The 20,165-nt window shown below is 39.7% G+C and overlaps 1 protein-coding gene across 16 annotated transcripts in view; it reads right to left on the bottom strand.

Moving 5' to 3' along the window:
* KALRN (kalirin RhoGEF kinase) overlaps window positions 1–20,165 on the bottom strand; it is a 510,268-nt gene that overhangs the window by 178,233 nt on the left and 311,870 nt on the right. For all 16 annotated transcript variants that reach the window (XR_014158556.1, XR_014158557.1, XM_081869922.1 and 13 more), the window contains 3 exons: window positions 13,657–13,848; window positions 6,082–6,251; window positions 1,231–1,405 (listed from right to left, as the gene is read on the bottom strand). Coding sequence is in view for 14 of the 16 variants with exons in the window: in XM_081869922.1 (XP_081726048.1) it covers window positions 1,231–1,405; window positions 6,082–6,251; window positions 13,657–13,848 (537 nt within the window). In the remaining 2 variants the exon portion in view is untranslated. The remainder of the gene's footprint in view (window positions 1–1,230; window positions 1,406–6,081; window positions 6,252–13,656; window positions 13,849–20,165) is intronic.

Genomic DNA, 20,165 nt, shown 5'->3' with positions numbered 1-20,165 from the left:
CCAAGCCAGAGCACAACTAAGTACAGTACAGCCATCTTCTCAAGAAAACTCTTCACAAAGTTCAAGAGGTCAAGACACAAAGACTTTAACAACTAATCCACACCTAATGACCCACCTAAGTGGTACTCAGGATATCACTCAAGAAATCACTCAAGATATCTCTCAAGTAATTAAGGAACAAAAGAAGAAAAGGCACACTAGCCTGGGAACTTCCTCTCTGCCCAGAACATTGGAGGCTATACACCACACCCCCTCTACAGTATTTATAGGAACTCAAACACTGAGATCCTGCTCTGTTCCAGTAACAAGAAGCCGAAAGCACCAGCCTGAAGATGACGAGTGAGACCTCGTCGAAACGTCGCCTAGACACCCCAACTTTTACACGGGAAGACACCCGAGGACACCAAAACCTGCATATATATATATATATATATATATATATATATATATATATATATATCTTCCTTAAATGCTTCACAGTTCAAATGTTGGGTTAAATTAATTGTATGAAGAACAGCTGCTCTAAGATTCATGCTGAGATTCATGAGGAGTATTTCCGTAGCAGGGAAGCGAGTAGAGTAGTCTTGCTCCCACAGGGTCCTGATTCCATGGGGCTTATTTCAGTAATTTCAAGGATAAACATTTTCAGAATAATAATAATAATAAATTCTTTTCCTGCACATGTTATTCCTCCCTGCCAATAATATTTGTTAATACTGTATAGTCCTATCACTGGAACATACAAATTCCCTCTTAAAGTGCAAACTGCCAAAACTAGGCCCATTATATATATATAATATTCCTTTATTTCTGAGGTTATTTTCCCTACTTGAGGTCTAGTAATTTTCAGTATTACTCTGAAAGTCAACTTTCTGTTTTGATTTGTATCCACAGCTGTCCCCATGAATGTTGAGGTCAGTACGGGAGGGCCTGCTCTGTGCCCTTTCACCATGAGACAGATAACAGGTGGGCACAAGGGATGTTTCTGTTGTGGCACCAAGGTTAGGTAATGCTCTCCTGAAAGAGCATCCACCTCCACTCACCTCCTTGAGCTGTCTATGCTAAACTACAGAGTATACATTCTGGTCACATTGAATAAATGCATATAAGGCTAGGAATTGACTTTCAAACATTATCATAAAACAAACAAAAAAATTGATTGTCCCTCTCTTCCCACCCCAATTTTCCTCAAAGGCTCTTCCCTTTCAGAGTATTCACTGGAACCCTTACCTCAATGGTGTACTGTTCAAAAATTCGGAGCTGAAGGAAAATGTCTAGCTTAATCTTTCTCTCATGAAAGAGCTCTTCCATCTGTACTTGGGCTTCATCAAGCTGCTGGAGGACAGATTCAATGTGGCTGATGGAACTATTGTGTGGTGTTTTATTGTTAGAGACTGCTGAATCCCTGTGGTAAAGTCAAAGATGAATGGTTAAAAATGCAGTGTTGAAAAAGGTAATAAGAAAGAATATTAAACATTCTCAGCTCTAAAAATAGCTGGGAAAGGTTGAAGGAAGTTTTATCCAGGATTCACCTCGTTCAGTTGCTGAATGGCTGCATTACAGAATGCCTGCATTACACAGTGAATTGTATGCATCCTTTCATATCTGGTGACATTATGACCTCTGTGCACCAACAAGGAGTTGGAGAGAAAGGAGAAGGGAGTGAATGGTGCATAAAGTTTCTTGAAGACTCTGACTAGTAATCGTCCTTGATTTTATTTCAAGTGAGCCCAATTCTCCCACCAATACTGCTTCTACTAGCATGCTGTGCACAACACTATTTGCTGAATTCATTCAAGTATCTGCCTATTTTTAGATTGCATCAGAATAAACTGTATATTAATATGCAGGGACATGATATTTCTCATTATTTCCTACTTTTTAAAAAACCCTGAAACTTTATCATGTGGTCACAACAGGGAGCTCAAAACAACAACAAAATCTGAATAATTTCAATATATATCTCAAAGTAGAGTGAATTAAATTATTACTTCAACAAACATTGCCATTTTTAATACTATGATAAACAAAACTTTTTTAAAAAAAAAATCACCACCAGAATAAGAAGATATGCACTTATCCTATGGTATCAGGTTTCGTTATGAACTCAACACACACCCATACCCCCCAAAAATTATTGGCAGCTCTGTGTGTGTGTGTGTGTATGCAAAGAGATGTGTGAGAGAGATATTACTTTCCACCATTAAATCTGTATTCATCTGAGGGGAGGGGAGAAGCATAGCACCATCTATTTTGTTACAATTGCTTGTAGGAGTACCACTAAGGAACACTAATGGAGTGTGTTGAGCAGGCCAAGTCTGCCCCTGCTGATGTTAATTTTGTATGGGGCAAAGTAGGTTGTTCTTCTTCCTGAAAAGTATTGCTAATTGCATCCCTCTCACTTTGCTCTATAGAATTTAATGGGACCCATGGACACTCAGAACTCTTATCTGCATGATATTGTCCTGGTGTTATGTCCCCTGCCTCAGGATCCCAGTTTTGACCAAAGGAAGACTCTGACTTGAGAAGGATCCCTCTGCACTCAATTCTACACTTCCTTGGCCGGAGGACATGGCTCTTCCATTATCCTCAGAGTCTGAGGTTGATTCCCACACAGCCTCTCCTACTCTTACCACCATGCAGGAGCATGCAAATGTGGAACAGGCTGTAGGCCCATTAAATATTGCAAACAGCTTCCCTGGGGGAGTTGTGCCACTGGAATATTAAGTTCTGCCAGTCTTTTTAGGGTTTCAGGAAAATATCTGCTGAGACATCTTCCTAAACTCAGCAGGGACAAGTGGGAGCTGCCCAAGGTCCTGATTTGACTTGCTTTGTCCTGCTTTACCCTGGATTGCAAGAGGTTCTGGTATTTGTTACCACTTCCACGGTGGGCCCATAGCCCCAGCAGAACAGGACACTTAGGACCAATAGAACCAATTTATACCTTAGTGGTAGGAATGTGAGAGCAAATTTCAAGTAGTTTTTGGGTTTTATTAACCATGTTTCAATAATGCATGGATCAAGGGCAATGGCATGATTTCTGACCAGCTGATCAGTGCTAAGGGTAAACAGTTGCCATACCACTGCTAATAATATATCACATTAGATCTAAGCAGATGTGCTAATATTTTGTGGGGGTCCCAGTTAAAAGCTGAAAAAGTGTATTTCAGCTATTTTCACATGATTTGTGAAAAGATAGTTTATCTTCTCCCACCTTCATGCCCAGTTGCAAGGCAAATTTGGGGTGGTGCTGACAGTCATTAGTGTTCTCCTGTCTACTGATTGCAATATCAAAAGTGAAAAACTGACCTCCCTTTCAATTTAATTCATTTATTAAATATTTATAGATTTCTGCAACCAGTAAAAAAAGTTAAATAGCAGTGATATTAAAATAGAACAAAACGAGAGAAAAACTCAAGCATCTATACATACATGTGAACTCATATCATGCACACATGATGACATATATCTATCACATTGGGCACCTTTGCTGTGGACAATTACTCTCCACAGATGTTGTTGCAATGGACACAATTACTCTGCAAATACCAATGTTGTTTTGCTTATTTGGAGGAAATTGGCAAAACTAATTAAATACCAATCCAAATTGGGGAGGGGGGGGAGAAGTTTATTTGCACAAAATGGCAGGCAGAAAGTATAATGGCTTTGCGACATGGTCCGCCAGTATTCAGCAATACAGAAGGATAAAGGTGATTGATTCAGCATGAGGCCACACAAACCCACACTGCCTGGACTATAAGCTTAGCTGCTAGTAAAGAGATAGTGACAGAGAGTCTAAAAGGCAGAGCATTTCCTTATATGGAAATTTAGGATGGGTATTCAGAAATGCAGTGGGTTAGCCAAAAACACCAGGAAGGGGGAAAGTTCACGTGCAAATAGCAACATTACAGATCTTGTGATAGCCTTTGCCAACCTGGTTCTGGGCTACAGCTTTCATCAGCCCCAGCCAGCACAGCTGTGCGGAGCGGAGCTGCAGTCCAAAACATCTGGAGGTCAGATGTTGGCGAAGGCTGATGTAGGTAAACAAGATCTGAGAAATATGAAAAGTAGAGGGGGGGGGCCCAAAGAGGGTGGAAACACAATAAATACCTGTCCCCAAAAGGAGAGAACAGAAACAGCTCCCTGGATTTTCACTGTGACTTAACAGTACAGAGTCACAGTGCACATCTGGGACGCAATGGTATTTCAGGCAGTTAACCAGAGACAGATTAATCTGTCTCTGCTTACTGCTCGGATGGTCCAACTAACCTTCAGCTGAGGCTTATCCTGGCTGCATCGAATTCCACCCTGGATTCATAGAAACCTGTCCCAATAAAGTTTAAAAGTAGGAAGGGGCGAGTTTCCTTTTGGGATGACACAGTTTTGTGCTTCCCACAAGGTCCTGACTACTCCAAAAGAGAAAAATAGCAAATATGGCTGAGAAGCAGTGAGATGGGGAAGGAGGCAAGGGTAGGTTTCATCTAAGGCTGAAGAAGTGCTCCTCCTGTAACCATCCATGAGTTTGGAGCAGTCTTGGAAATCAGAAGCATGGAACTGAAGAAGAGCACTGAACAGCCTGAGCAGGTCCCAGTTATATGAAAGAGAATGTCTGAAAGACATTGGCTCTGGCACAAAGTGTGATCTCATTAAAGCCAGCTGGACATTATATGTTAATTAATTCAAGTACTCAGCCATTACAGACATATTATAAATTTCCTGCCTTATAGAGGCAGGGATATAACAAGGAGCCTTTGGCCAGTTAGAACTTGCAGTCAGATGACTACATACTCCTCATGAGGAAAGGTGGATCCACGTCTTAGAAAGCAAAAAAGTAAATTGAATGGTGGGAGGGTGATTGCTGCAGACTGCCTCTTTTTACTGCACAGTGTTAATTAAAATCAAATAAGGGTTGACTTGCATTACACATGGTAGATGTTATGCTAAGTTCAATTCACAACAGTGGGCATGCTGTGGTGCAAGAGTGGACACCATCAACCATACTGCCACCCTTTATGCACATGTGCACTTCTGTGCCCCCATGACTCAGCCATGAAAATGGTGAGAAAGCACTGTATGCTGGAATACCCAAATTTCATCACATGAATGGCAGTGGCACGATGTATGAAAACTACAGGAAAATTACAGTACAAACACTCTTCTCATTCTCCAGGTTAACAGGGTTGAAAACGGATTTTTTTCTGGAAGCAATTATCATGAAAATTAGCACTAAACTTCCACTAGATTCTGCTTGATTTCTAGGAGTGGCTTTTACATATCTATGAAAGAGTACATGAAACACATAAATTATGAGGAAAGGAAATGTCAAGAAAATGGAAACAAGTACTGTGAATACAGGCCGAGTCACACCAAAATTTATTATTTATTTTATGGTTTTCATTCATCCATCACCTCTTAACCTGAGTTCTCTAGGTGATGCTATAGCTGGTGATGCTATAGCTGGGGTTCTCAGGGCAATGTACTACTTAAACAGACAAAAAGAAAGTAAAACATAAAATCAGACCAACCAGACAGATATAAACTAAAACACCCATCAAAACTAAAATTCAGAGAGTTAAAACACCTCATGAGGCACAACACACAACCATGATGATAACAGCAGACACTCTGTTGCCAGTAGCAGGCACTATGTGATGATACGAATACTCCACATGCAAACACACAACTCCTGCAGGAAGTAAAATATTGCATTCAGTGTTATTTGAATCTACGCGTTTTGCTCAGTAGCTGGCAGACACTGCCTAGCAGGAGTAAGCAAATAAATCACCAGGTCCCACTTCATAACAGTTTAACAATATTCTGTAAATATCTACTTCAAAAATATTTATACAGTAACCATTTAATCATACTCACTTTACCTTATCTACAGTTCTTCTCATCCATTACACACAGTGGCTCAAAGTGATTTAAGACTATTTTTACCAGTCTCTACAAATCATTCCTTGCAGTTTCAATAAAATAAAATATTCTGAATCGTAGCAGGGCAGTGATTAATTCTCACATTAAATTCTAAGTTATCCTGCCTCTGTTCATTGTGCCTCTGATGCAGTGTGATGAACTTACCTGAGCTGCTGGATTAGATCTTCACCTTCTTTGATTACATTGAGAGTTGCATCGAGGGTAGCTGTTTGCTGCTGCTGGAACTGCTTAATGAGTTCTTGAACAGCATCCACTGAGTCAGCACAAACATCTTCCAAGAGCTCCTTCTGCAGGTCTTCCATCCATGTCCACAGCTGTAAAGGAGGAAAGGAACACAAATGGAAGGACATGGAGTGGGGAGGGGGAGGGAAAAGCCGGAGGGAAGTGGGGGAAGAAAAAGGAAGAGATTGAGTTTTAACCCTTTAATCCTCTAAAGCCAGCTCAAAGAGTATTAATCAGAGTACTACAAAGCACACCATGTCAGATGCTAAAGGACACTGAAAATTACATGTATTGAACAACCAATATATTAGATGAAGTAATCTGAAATCTCATATTAAAATGAATGCACAGTATGAGCACATATGGAATGGGCTATAATTTACTGTCTTTTTATCAAGAAGATAACCAAAATGTTAAAATACTGGTAGGTATATAATACCCCACCCACCTGTATGAATACTAGATTCCAGTTCTCATATAGACTGTGAGCATATCATAGTCTGAAATGTATGGAATATTAAGGTGTAATGAAGGAAAGCAGATGCCAAAATCTTTGTGGTTAACTTTCAGCTATTTTCTGTTTCCTTTGTGCAGAAGCTTAGCTTATGGTCAATCTTCTAAATATTGACACCATAAAATAATAAATTCACTCCTCTGATTTCACAAGCAGAATATATGTCTCATTAACATATCTTACCTGAATGTGATACACATTATATGATCAACCTATGAAGGAGAATGTTACTCCTTCAATCAGAGCTGGCTTGCCTATGCTTATGGGGTGAAGCACCTGCTTCAGGCGGTGCTGTGCCCACCCCACCGCAGCAGAACTTGGAGGAGCGCCCAAGTTCCTGCAGAGTTTGGCAAGAGCATTGGGATGCAATGGGCAGGGCCAACCTTTTCCCTCATTAAAGGTAAAGGGACCCCTGACCATTAGGTCCAGTCATGGCCGACTCTGGGGTTGCGGTGCTTATCTCGCTTTATTGGCTGAGGGAGCCAGCATACAGCTTCCGGTCATGTAGCCAGCATGACTAAGCAGCTTCTGGTGAACCAGAGCAGTGCACAGAAACGCTGTTACCTTCCCGCTGGAGCGGTACCTATTTATCTACTTGCACTCTGACATGCTTTCGAACTGCTAGGTTGGTAGGAGCAGGGACTGAGCAATGGGAGCTTACCCCGTCACGGGGATTCGAACCACCGACCTTCTGATCGGCAAGTCCTAGGCTCTGTGGTTTAACCCACAGCGCCACCCATGTCCCTCTCTGCTTTTGAAAAACCACCTTAAGGACTTTGTGCCGCATATACGTATGCATATAGCACTATTTGCCCCTTAGTCTTTTGTAATGCACTTCCCCAAAACCTACTGTGGCCAGTGTGGCAATTAGAAAACCATTTGGAAACTGCTGTCCTAAAGAGTTGGAACATTCTTTGTAGCCATGTCAGCCACGCTTTTGCCAAAGTCATTTTGAAACGTGCAGCATAAATCTGACGTGTGAAGATTCCTCCCCTCGCCAAACATAATAAATGTATTGATTACAATTTTACCCTACTATCCCATTGCCCTTGAGGAAATTAAATAATGAAGTTTATTTTTCTTTCCAACAGAGTCCAGATTGATTCAATAATTCAAAGCTAAATAGTTATTTGTCCAAATTGTTTAGTATACAGAAAGCTGTTCATCCTTATGATGAGGTATGTGAAAAATGATAGACAACCCTTAACTCTCACAGCCTGCACAAAAGCTACCTAAAACATATGGGACTGTTCTTTGAGGAAACAGTGCAAAAATTGTATCAAGAGAGACCTTATAAAGGTTCCCCTCAATATAAATAATTTCCACCTCAAATCAGATTGGCTATTCATTCAGGAGCTTTATTCTCTCTCTATTCATTCATTCATTCATTCATTCATTCATTCATTCATTCATTCATTCTATTTTAGACCTGCTTTTCAAGCAAGTATCACTTACAGAGTGGCTTGCCATAATTGAAAAGCACCATAAAGTTGCAAAATAAAATTTTAGTGATGCATCCCCCTTCTGTGGATGTACATACCTTCTGATTGTGGTTTCATATTTGCTGCTTTGATTATGCACTGTACTATTGGGTTTTCATATTTGTAATATTGTATTGATATATTATTTTATTATATTTATTAGTACAGTGCTAACTCGGGTTACAGATGCTTCAGGTACTAACCCAGAAATAGTACCTCGGGTTAAGAACTTTGCTTCAGGATGAGAACAGAAAGCATGTAGCTGCGTGGCGGCAGCGGGAGGCCCCATTACCTAAAGTGGTACCTCAGGTTCAGAACAGTTTCAGAACGAATTAAGTTCTTAACCCAAGGTACCACTGTACTGTAAATGAGTGATTTATTTTGTTTTTAAATGAGGAGTGGTCTACACATGTAATAAAATAAATAAATGAAATATTCATGGTAAATGTAGAGGGAAATCCCACAGCTACTGATATTTCTTCCCACTGGTGTATGGGGTTGTACATATGGGATATTAACATATAAATATGTGGTAAGAAACTTTGGAGATGTAGATTACACATCTGGCTATCATACAGTAGAATTAAGGACTCAATTTGTATACCACAGTGAAAAGCAGCACTGAAGCGATGGTGATACATTATAGAAATCATGTTAGTCCTAGAATGGAGGAGGAGGAAAACAAGTTTGAGAAAAGAAAATGATAAATCCAGTGCAAAGACTAAGATTTGCTCTCAGCTAGTTATTTTCATGTGATATACATCTAAAGTACTACTACAGATGATGCAAGCTGAACTCTTACGCATTTGCAATATGCTCAAACAAATCAGGTCAAGATAGCATCAGAATCTACATTAACAGTGTTTATTCCTAGTGCATGACCTTTTACAACAAGGATTTGCATATTAAAAAACTATTAAACTGTACATCTTCATTGACTCAGAAGGTTTTAGTCCCCGGTCTTCAGTTATGCCTGCAAAACCCCATTACAAATAATCTGTGCTGTTAATAAGATTAAAAATATTTCAGAAACAATTTCAATCAAAATGTGATTTTTGATCGATTCACAGGATTCCCATTCATGTCCCAAGCAAGCCACAAACAGTAGGCAAAAAACAAACCATGGTTACAAGAAGCCAGGGTTTGGATATAATGACAAGGTAGATTCTAGTTCTAATCTTCTGACAGCATAGCAGCTGTAGGAACAGTGAGGGGAGTGAAATTCAAGCTTTGCAGTGGTGTGTACCAGCTCAGTGTACAGCTACATTAAGCCATAGTTTATGTGTAATATGGGGACACATGACAATTTTTAGTAGGTAAAAGATACCCCAAATTTGTAAGTAAACAATTCAACAGTGATGAGTTGATTGGAATTATTATGTCATGAATGGAACCTAGTGTTTCAAGTCTAAAAAGCATTGAATCAAAGTAGATTACGGCATTCAGTCTATGTACAAAAAGAGCAAGTAGAACTAGGCATCACAGCACCTACTCAGTGGCTTTACGTAAACTGAGGAGGCAGTAATAGTACTGCCTATTTAACACAGAGGGACCTGGTAGCATATGGGATGAGGCTTAGTGCAGTCTTCTAGGCCACTTTAGACTTTGTCTTATCTATTCTGTGGCTTCCAGTGCATTCCTCTCCAGCACAAAGCCCTCCAGAGAGCCAAGGGAAGTATTTCTGTCTGCTATGTGCACAGATTTGGGTTAGGTTCTAAAAGACGGAAGACAGAAGAAGGGAGGTCAAGTACAGGAATCTCCAAAGCAACTATTTTGCATGATAAGTTGCTCAGAAAGAGGAACCAAGCCTAAGACAACAATTACTGTATATAAGGCTAGCCAGGCCCTTGTCTGCTTTGGCAATAAATCTGCTTCTGCTAGGCTGATGAGCTACCATTATCTGGGTAGCACTAACAGAATAAAAGACCACACAAATATCTCCTTCACAGCCACCCTACTGGCAAAGAAAATAAGGAGCCCAAGTCCTGCTGTCAGATTCTCTGATTCAAGCTTTCCAACACCTTGCAAGAGGATTCTGGACCTGCCCTGGAAACGGTTTCACTCTAGCCGACAGTTCTTGGGCAAAACAAGAATCCATCTCACAATGTAAGCTAATACATTCTTGAAATAAACAGATATCAACTCAAAGCTATTCATCATTAAAGTAAGGCCTCTTTAGATGTTTCTGTATAAGAATGATGTACAGAATTATAAGCATTTATAATCTGATGTTTCAGATTTTTTCATGCACCAAATTGATACAGCTAAATATAACCTCTACTCGAGGCAAATATGCTTAAGGCAGCTATGCTTGCATCAGTTAGCATGCCAAGGTTCCAAAAAATGTGTGTGATGGATTCAGAGTTCATCCATCCCATAATATTAAATTGTGCTACTGGGGAGTCAGATGCTCATGAACTGTAGCTTTAGAATGACTGACAAAAACATGTTCCTATCTAAAATAATATTCTAATTTCTATGTCATTATTAATCTGGAGGTACGGTAATTAAGAGCAGACATTGTCAAGGGCAAGCCAAATTCCATGCTTACTTTACAGAAGCAAACTGGATGAAAGCAATCAGCATTAATATAAGCCCTCTTCAGAAAATCTAATACTGTGTGGACACAGGGGGCAGGGGGAGGCTTCAGGGATGATCACCCTAGCTGCACCCCCTTATTGCCACTCCAGTTACCCTCTATGAGCTGAGGGGGGGGGGGACTGCTGAAGTGAAGAGCATCCTGAACTTATTGAGACTTTCCATGCATTTTAGAACCCCTAAGTTCTAAAAGGTACAGAAGTTTGTCCTCCAACCCATGGAAGGCAATTGGCATGGAGACAGAGGGACAGAGCTAGTGCTCCTGTCCCCACAGCACACCCACCCACCCACCCATCCCACATGCCAGTTTTAACACTGAATCAGTCTGCCTGAAGAGGGCAACAGTTACTGCTTATTTTTAAGCCGTGATAAGTTGACAACAGAATGTGTGCTTCTAAGAGTTCCAGCACCCTGCATTGAAAAGGAAGTGATTTATTAGACTGTCTGGAAGGAACCATGAAGTTCCCACTCTTTTTGCTGCTTTGAAACATTCCACAAATCCTTAGTCAAAGGATGTAATTTCTCCAGCATCTATGTATTTTCCTTCTGCTTTGTATTTTCATTAGCTAAACATGACACAGGACATAATCCTGATAGATCTCCAAGTGCTTTATGTGACTTCCTCACCACTGTCCTGGAATTTCAAAAGTAAATCATTTGTGACAATTCTAAACCATTCTGCAAAAACTTTTTAAAAGGTTAAACAAAACATCCTACCAAACCTCACTGAATCACCAGTTTTCCTTATTTTGTACAAGCTTAGAATTTCAACTTTGTACTTGATAAAATAACACCATCTTGATGCCTTTGATGAAATAACACCATTTCTACAGCATCATCTCTACACCAAAGGCCTAAAGACCAGCTGACATAAAGGAAAGTAGATGTAAAAAACTATACACATCAATAAGGGTAGGATAGCTTATGCATAGAACACTGCACTATCCTTTGGGATAGCTTGCAAATGTTATGCTCTAGACAGGCTGAATTAAAATCATGAAACCTATGGGCAGTCCATATTAGTTGTACTCATTTTGTACAATTTTCTCCCTTAACATGCTCAGTGCATTAATCTAAAAGTGTATGGCCTAGGAGTCTCAGATCACAAGGGTATGTCTCCCACCCTTTCCTCCTGCCCTCAAACATTTGAAACTTCCAAATGATATAAATTATACTCTCACATTATTCTTAGGTTCCTGTGACTGAAAGCCAGCTCCTCACTCCCTTGAACAAGTTCCTTTTTCTGGACAACTTCCCCTACCCAAGAGAGATTAAGAACCTAACAGGTAAACACTAGCTAACCAGATGGTTAAGTTTTACCTTCCCAGTATCTTCCTTATCACTCTGATCTACAAAGTAAAATCACCAGACAGTAAGCAGCACACTTCAGGAGAGACAAGACCCTGCCAGAGTAACAGTAAAGAAGAGCCGTACATTTCCAAATGGCAATTATGAGCCCACACATATTCCTCAACAAACTGTTTACAACAGACAAATCTTAAGTTCTGGGGTGCCTAAGAACTGTGGTGTATGTGTGCATACACAACCATTACTGCATCATGTGATAAGAAGTTAGGGGCTAGCTGAATATGTGGGTAGACCCAACCAAACCAATAAAGAGATACTTGATTCATAAAAGGAATGCACATTGTCTTCCATGTCCCATCCATAGCTAAAACTGCTTTATACCATTCAAGATGCTGAAGAGAAAGACCCATGCAGTGCAGACCATTTCCTTTACACTAGCTTATCTGTGACCAAATACGTTTGTTTGCTCAGGCTTCCCTAACTCTGCAGCAGCTTATTACAAATTACTTGTTTGTAGTACATAATTCAGCTAATACTGGCAAAGCCTTCAGCTCCTGCGGGTGCCTTTATGGATCAACAGTGCTGTGGCACACAGATGCTACAGTGCATGAAAAAACAATGATTCAGATTAATCCTTTCTCCTCACAGAATAAAACTTATCTTCCAAAGGCACACATTGCTGAATAGCCTTTGGTCGAAAGGGGAAAAATGTGAAGTATGCTTTAATTGCACCCTCAGGGGCCTCCAATTTCAACGCCCTGTCCTCTCTGTCTCCTGCTCGAGTGTCTTATCTTTGCACATTTTTCACTTGAACTAAAACAGCATTTAGTCTCGTTCTGAGCAAGCAACTGAAAAACACATGGGAACATGCATTTTGGGCCCATTTTAAATAGTATGAAAGTATAACCATCTCTGATCATAATCTGAATTCTTAGTTAGAAAGTTACTAGAAATAGTAAAACAGATGCTTCATTATAATGAAATTCCTCAAGAAACACTTCTACTCAGTTATGCCTGTGATTATAACTGATATTCTTTTAAAAAGAGCTCAGACCAAATGCAATTAGTATAAATTGTACATTATTACTATTTAATTATTATGAACTTGGTCACCTTGCTCTCCTCTCATGAGACTGCTGTAAATTTGCTTTAAAAACATTTTATAACTTCTGTGTTTTTAATGTTGTACACTGCCCTGGGCTCTTTTGATAAAGGGCGTTATATAAACTGAATTAACAACAACAACACTTTTTCTTGGATTTACATTAAACAAATGAAAGGAGAGAAAATATGGCATTTTTGCAAGATATACAAGTTGTCAATGTTTTCTGAGTTTTCATGCTGTACATTTCACATTCAGTCTATTATGGCTTAAGCAACTTAAAACTTTCTTGAGTGTTACAGGCTTTGCAACATCAGTCAAATATCAGCAGTCACTTGTGTGATGGCAAAATTCTGTGCTCCCCTGTCTCTTGCCTTCTGTTCTAAGTCATTGTTGCGGCGCCCCCTGCAGCACCCTCTTCGCTCAGTGCCCAGTGCAGGCAATCTGGTTGTGCTCCCCTAAATGCAGCTCTGATCACACTGTAAGCATCTTACCTCTTTGGTATGAGTGTGGAAGGATACAGACATGTCCAAAAGAAGCTTCCTCTGCTCCACTCTTCTGACAAAGTCCTGAATCCGCACTTCCAGATGCCGTGCTGCCTTGTAGATCTCTTCAGGGTCACACTCTCCGGTTTGAGCCAACTGCTCTGCTGCTTCCAGTAGCTTGTCTGCATTAGTATAGGTATTCTACCAGGAAACAGAGCAAGAAACAAAGTGCAAGTCACACAAATGTGGCAACTGAAGCTCTAGCATGAGTATTTACACTTCTGAAACGCAGGAACAGAAACCAGCATCTTAAAATGACAGCAGTTATTCCAAGTGATGCTCTCTGCAAGAGGAGCTAGCAAAAACCCACACAGAGTAATCTCCAAATAGGCATGAAATAGTTTCTCATTTGAAACGCATAACCTCTCCAGAGCTAGCTTGTTTGACAGATTAAAAAGGCTCAGCATTCACTTATTTCCATGATCCCTGGAATCTTTCAAATATGACGTAGGGTAAAAAGCAATTCAGATGGTTAACTACTTCGGAAGCAGACATGGTCTCCCAGGAGATATTTCACAATGCATTTGTTTAAGTAGGAGCACTGATGGCTAGCATGTTGCAACATGTAAATGTAGTGAACTGGAAACATTACTTCTTTAAAAAATGTGTCCACTCCCTTATTTTTGTGTTTTGACAAAAGCAATCAATCTGTGAGATTCTGGCCTAATTTACAAACATATCTATTGGACTCATGAAAATCAACAGTATTTAACAACTCCCTTACCTGAGTGTGTGGATTATTTCTGATTAAGCTGCCTCAGTGCACTCACAGGGGCTCTGACATCCATGTGGAGCTACACACAAAGAAGAGACACCTCTACAACGTGGCTAGGGAACATGTGGCCCTCCAGATACTGCTGGACTCTAACTCCCATCAGCCGCTGTCAACATTGCCAATGGTCAGGGGTTATGGAAGCTGAAGTCCAGAAACTTCAGCTTCCATAAGCCACAAGTTCCCCACCACTGCTCTATAATGTCAGGGGAGCTCAAAACGCAAGTTCCTACTGTGTCGTAGAGTATTACCTGATGCTGAACAAAATAAGGCAGTCCACATAAACAAAGCTCTCTGTGGAATTCAAAATATTTAAAATTACTTATTTAAAAGTAATTTAATATTTTAAAATACTTATTTTGCATTTCTTTTAAAAAATACCAACAAATTATTTGGCTTGCTATTTTTTAACCTACTCCACTGTCAAATGTGTGGCAGGGTAGGCATAAGACATCATTTCTCAGTCATGACTCTCAGAATTCAGAACAGCTTTCCTACTTTTTTATACATAAATATTTTATTTAATAGATTAGACCATTTTTAAGGCAAAAATGCCTGTCAAAGTTGTTTACAGTTGTATATAATATAAATCCATAAAATCCAATAATAAAATCACTACTGGTTGCACCCAGGGAAGTAATTCCTTTTGAACAAGTACTTTCAATTCTGCAATGGAACCTCCCCTCCCTCTTCAATCACACATGCCTCACACCCATGTCTCCCATCAGCTCTGTAGGGTAAGGGGAACACCCAGAACAATTCTGGAAGGGACACAGTGCGGGGAGCAAAAGTTGAAGCTCTTTTGCAAGTGGGATAACTTTCTTGGATAAAACCCTAAATATTTAAAATACTGATTTTTATCAAGATGGACCAGTATATCAGACCAGTATATCATATAGTAAAAGAAAAGTAAATTCAGCTAGTTTAAGAATAATGTCCAATTTATAGATGTTAATTAGCCCCAAAAGGCCATCGTAACATAATATGTTTTTAAGGTGGTTTGCCTAAGGCTTTGTCACCCAGTGGAGCTTTGTTGCATGCTCTTAAAATAATTTTAAACTGCTGCCACTTTTCAAAGATGTTAGTAATATTAGGCACCAGGCAAAAAGGTTTCTCTATAATCAGCTTTTGGCTGATTAAACATTCTATGGCCTTTTAAATGTGCTTGCGTAGGAAGGGCTTATTGGTTTGTTTTTGTTTCATTCTCTATATTGTGTTCTCATTTTGTATTATTAGGTTGTGAACTGCCCTGTGATCTTTCGAAGAAGGGTGGTATACAAATTTAATAAATCACCAACATGCTTTAGTTTACAATTTATTTTATTGTATTTGACAATATTTATGAAGTGATGGTTTTTGTAAGTTTTCTTGATTATATATTTTATGGAAAGATGGGGTATAAATACCAGAAATAAACAAATATCTTAAATAGCTTTATCTTGCTTTGAACCAACTCAAGCTAAGGCAAAACCAGTTTTCCATTTCAATTAGCTTAATAACTTCTCTGTGATAAGCAATAAATAATAATCTTTTGAAACTGATAAAATATGGCATCTCAAAAACTGGAAAACTTCCTACAGACTGCAAAATGGCACGCTTACAAATGTACACACATGTAATTATTTTATGTGTGAAAGAACAAGAGGGCATAAATTGGTTTCTTCACTACTAAGAAAAAGAAATGGCAAATACTATTTTTCAAAAGGTCACAGGAAGAAAAGCCACCACGGGCTAAAAAGTCAGTGGCATTTATTTGACTGAACAGATTACCATGTCAATTAATATGTTTCATGTTTTTTTATTCATTAGCAATTGATGCTTATCACGCAGGGTAAAAAAAGAGAGAGAGTTTCTTTTCAATAAGTGGAAACTGAGCACCAAAGATGAAGGAAGAAGTCTAAGTCCTGCTAGATCACTGTGTAGTAGGTTGGAACAGAGATTGTACCGCCTCTTTCCATATGAACCTACCCAGACCCTGAGATCATCTTCTGAGGCCCTCTGTCATGTGCCTCCTCCTCAAGAGGTCCAGATCGTAGCAACACAAGAATGGGCCTTCTCTGCAGTGGCTCCCCATCTGTGGAATACTCTCCAGGGAAGTTCTGGTACCTTGATTATACACCTTTAGGCACCAGGCAAAAACATTCCTTTTTAATCAGGTCTTTGGCTGATTTAATTGACATCCTATGCCCTTTTAAAATGCATATTTCAGTAGAGTGACTCAGTAGGTACAATCTCTGTTCCAACCTACTTGCACCTAGTCCATTATTCAAAGCCAAGCAAAGCTGGAAGTGTATGTTTTACCAATCAGAAGTGTTCTTTCATATATTTTAAAATACATTTTAAAAAATGATTACCAAATAATTACCAAATACAAAGTGTTGTCTTCCAAGACAAATATACATACAAATGCTACCCTTACTCAATCAGGCTGGTGGTGCTTCAAGCCAAACATGGATAAATATCTATCCCAAGAAGGAGGAAAGGAGTAAGACTTCTTGCCCAATAAAGTTGACATGTATTTTCTTGGTAAACAACAAAATCCAAGACAGCCTTTTGCTACAGCTAGGAATTCCAGGAATTCCTTAGAAGAGCTTGAACATGTCCTTGAAAAATAAGTCAGAAGTTGTCTGCAGTGTCTATAAGATTCTACAGCCTTCCTGTTGGAGCTGCTTTTTCACTGATATATCTGACAGCCTAGTTGTAATGTCTGAAGGTCTGCAAACCACCTGAGCAGATCTTTCCACTCTGCCCCCCTTCCTTTGTCATAAAAAATAATTGAGCAATGGACCATGATTAAGCTTCTCATCAAAGGAGCCTTTCCAAGCATGAATGAGCTCCCCACCCCTGCATCCCTTCACACCTTCTGGAGAGGGAATGATATACTGACTTTCTGGCAGAGCATTTGCCTTTCCCCTTCCATTCTGGAAGGCTCAGGGAGCCTTGAGGGCAGCATCTTATCATTTTTCAATGATGGGGGAGCATAGGATAAAGGCAATGTGTAAGAAAAGACACAGGAAAGCAGTGAGGATGGGGTTACATTGTGCACATCTGGTGGGTGTTCTTCTCTGCTATACTCATCTTATGCATATCAGTCTGTGAAATTAGATGTTAACTGAAAGAATGTGATTCAGTTTGTCACAGAATGTACTATGTACTGCTAATGGATGCAAAGTGTGTGGGAATTAGTTAACAGGAGGAGGAGCAATTACGGACTCGTCCTTTTTATCAACAAACCAAAAGTAACACAAGTCCCCCCCACCCCCACCCCAACAAGAATGTGTTTTGTTGTTGATGCTGACACTAATCAAAGTAGAATTTGTGCATAAGGACTACAGGAAGAAAAAAATCAGTTCAGAATGAAAAATAATAAGAAAGTGCTTCATAAAGGCATTGCATGGTTGTCATTTTTGCTAAATTAAAGTGGAATGATTTGTGAAATGCATGTGTACAACTGGGAGTAGGGATTTCAGTTTCCTATTTTATATTCAAACGTGCTTTTTGAGAAACAAGGAAGCTGCCTTATACTGGGTCAGAACATTGGTCCATCTAGCTCAGCACTGCCTTCACTGACTGGCTGGGATTTCAGACAGGGATGTCTCCCAGAATTACCTGAAGATTCTGGGGACTGAGTCTGGGACCTTCTACAGGCAAAGCAGAGGCTCTATCACTGAGCTAATACACCTGTGACCATTTTCATGGCATAGTCTTCACGCGTGCCTCATTACATTATTTCTGAAATGTAAGGAAAGGGTCAAACTGCACTTTCTTGAATTTGTACAGTCTTCAATTCCCTCATTAAGAACAACTGAAAGGCTCTGCCCATATCATCAGCACATGTCAAATTTCATTTCGTTTTAATTTTTTAGTGCCTCATAGGTTTAGTAAAATCTTGTTGCATTTCCTGTTCAAGCTTGTGTCTTCCTCTCTGAATTGCATGCACAGGGTTTAAAGAATTTTAATTAATAAATGCTGGATTTGTGCAAATACCGTCATGCATCCATCCATCCAATGTGTAATTAATTTCATGCATTATGGGGGGAAAGGGAGAAAGGTGGTATTAAAAAATGAGCTGGCTTCTGGAAGTATGAAGTAGATAGCTTTTAACCTCTTCTAGCAAGAAAATTAACAAGCTGTCTAGACAAGGATGGAAATGTCTGAAGGGAATACTGCACTTTTCTAGCAGATACCTGTTACTATTCAAACAATGCTTTCCTAAGTTGGTTTTAAAATGAGGCCACTGGGTCAGACTTTTGGCATCTAGATGCAGGGACAGTGCCATCTGCAGGACCAAAAATGCAAATTCTAATCACCATCCCTTATCCACTTTGCAACAGCGTTATTTTTCTGATAAAGAGGTATACAATTTATTTATATTTCCAATCCTTAATAGACATATTATTATTAATAATAAGATTTGTATGCAACCCTTCAACTGAATATCACATCATGGTTCATAACAAACATACAAAATGAGAATACAAAATACATAACAAACAAAACAAAACAAACAATAATTGCCTCCCACAAACACACTTAAAAGGCCATAGATTGTTTAATCAGCCAAAGGTCTGGTTATAGAGAAACGTTTTTGCCTAGCACCTGAAGATTTATAATGAAGGCACCAGGCAAGTCTCCCTGGGGAGAGCATTTCACAAACGGAGCCACCAAAGAAAAGACCCATTCTTGTGTTGCCGCCTTCCTGACCTCTCATTGAGGGCGTACATGAAGAAGAGCCTCAGGGCCAGAGTTGGTTCATATGGGGAGAGGCACTCCTTGAGGCATTGAGGTCCTGAGCTGTTTAAGGCTTTATAGGTCAAGAAGAGCACTTTGAATCGGGCCTGGAAACCAAATTGCCCTGCCTCATTGAGCAATCTGGCCACCAAATTCCAGTTGACGTTTCTGAACTATATTAAGAGGCAGCCTTCTGAAGGTAACCAGAACATAGACAACAGAAGTTAATCTATCCTTGTTCAGACAGTAGCACAGCTGAGCCACTAGGTGATGGAAGGCACTTCATGCCACCAAGGCCACTTGAGCCGCAAGCAACAGCAAAGGATCCAGGAATACCCTTAAGCTACATAGTTCCAGTTACAGATAGGTAGCCGTGTTGGTCTGCCATGGTCAAAACAAAATAAAAAAATTCCTTCCAGTAGCACCTTAAAGACCAACTGAGTTAGTTCTAGGTATGAGCTTTCGTGTGCATGCACACTTCTTCAGATACACTTCTTCAGATACAGTGTGTATCTGAAGAAGTGTGCATGCACACGAAAGCTCATACCTAGAACTAACTCAGTTGGTCTTTAAGGTGCTACTGGAAGGAATTTTTTTATTTTCTTAAGCTACATACTCACTCATTCAGAGGGAGTGCAACCCCATCAAGTGCAGGCAACCTCCAATCCATCCAGTCTAGTCTATACTTGTGAAGCAATCCATGACTTGGGAGCATGGAAGCAGATTGAGAATATATGGGTAAAAATTGTAGGAGAGGGAAACAACAGTGACCTTACTGTGGCTGTCTACTATAGACCTCTAAGCCAGATTGAGGACTTGAATGATATTACCAAACATTCAAAAAGGAGAGCTATAGTAGTCATGGGAGACTTCAACTACCCTGATGTCTGTTGGAACTCAAGCTCTGCCAAGAATGTAAGGTCCAACAAACTCAATTGCCTTGCTGACAATTTCA

The sequence above is a fragment of the Podarcis erhardii genome, assembly GCF_964252035.2.
Source record: "Podarcis erhardii genome assembly, chromosome: 1".
Taxonomy (NCBI): Eukaryota; Metazoa; Chordata; class Lepidosauria; order Squamata; family Lacertidae; genus Podarcis; species Podarcis erhardii.
This window is presented reverse-complemented; position numbering and strand designations above follow the sequence as displayed.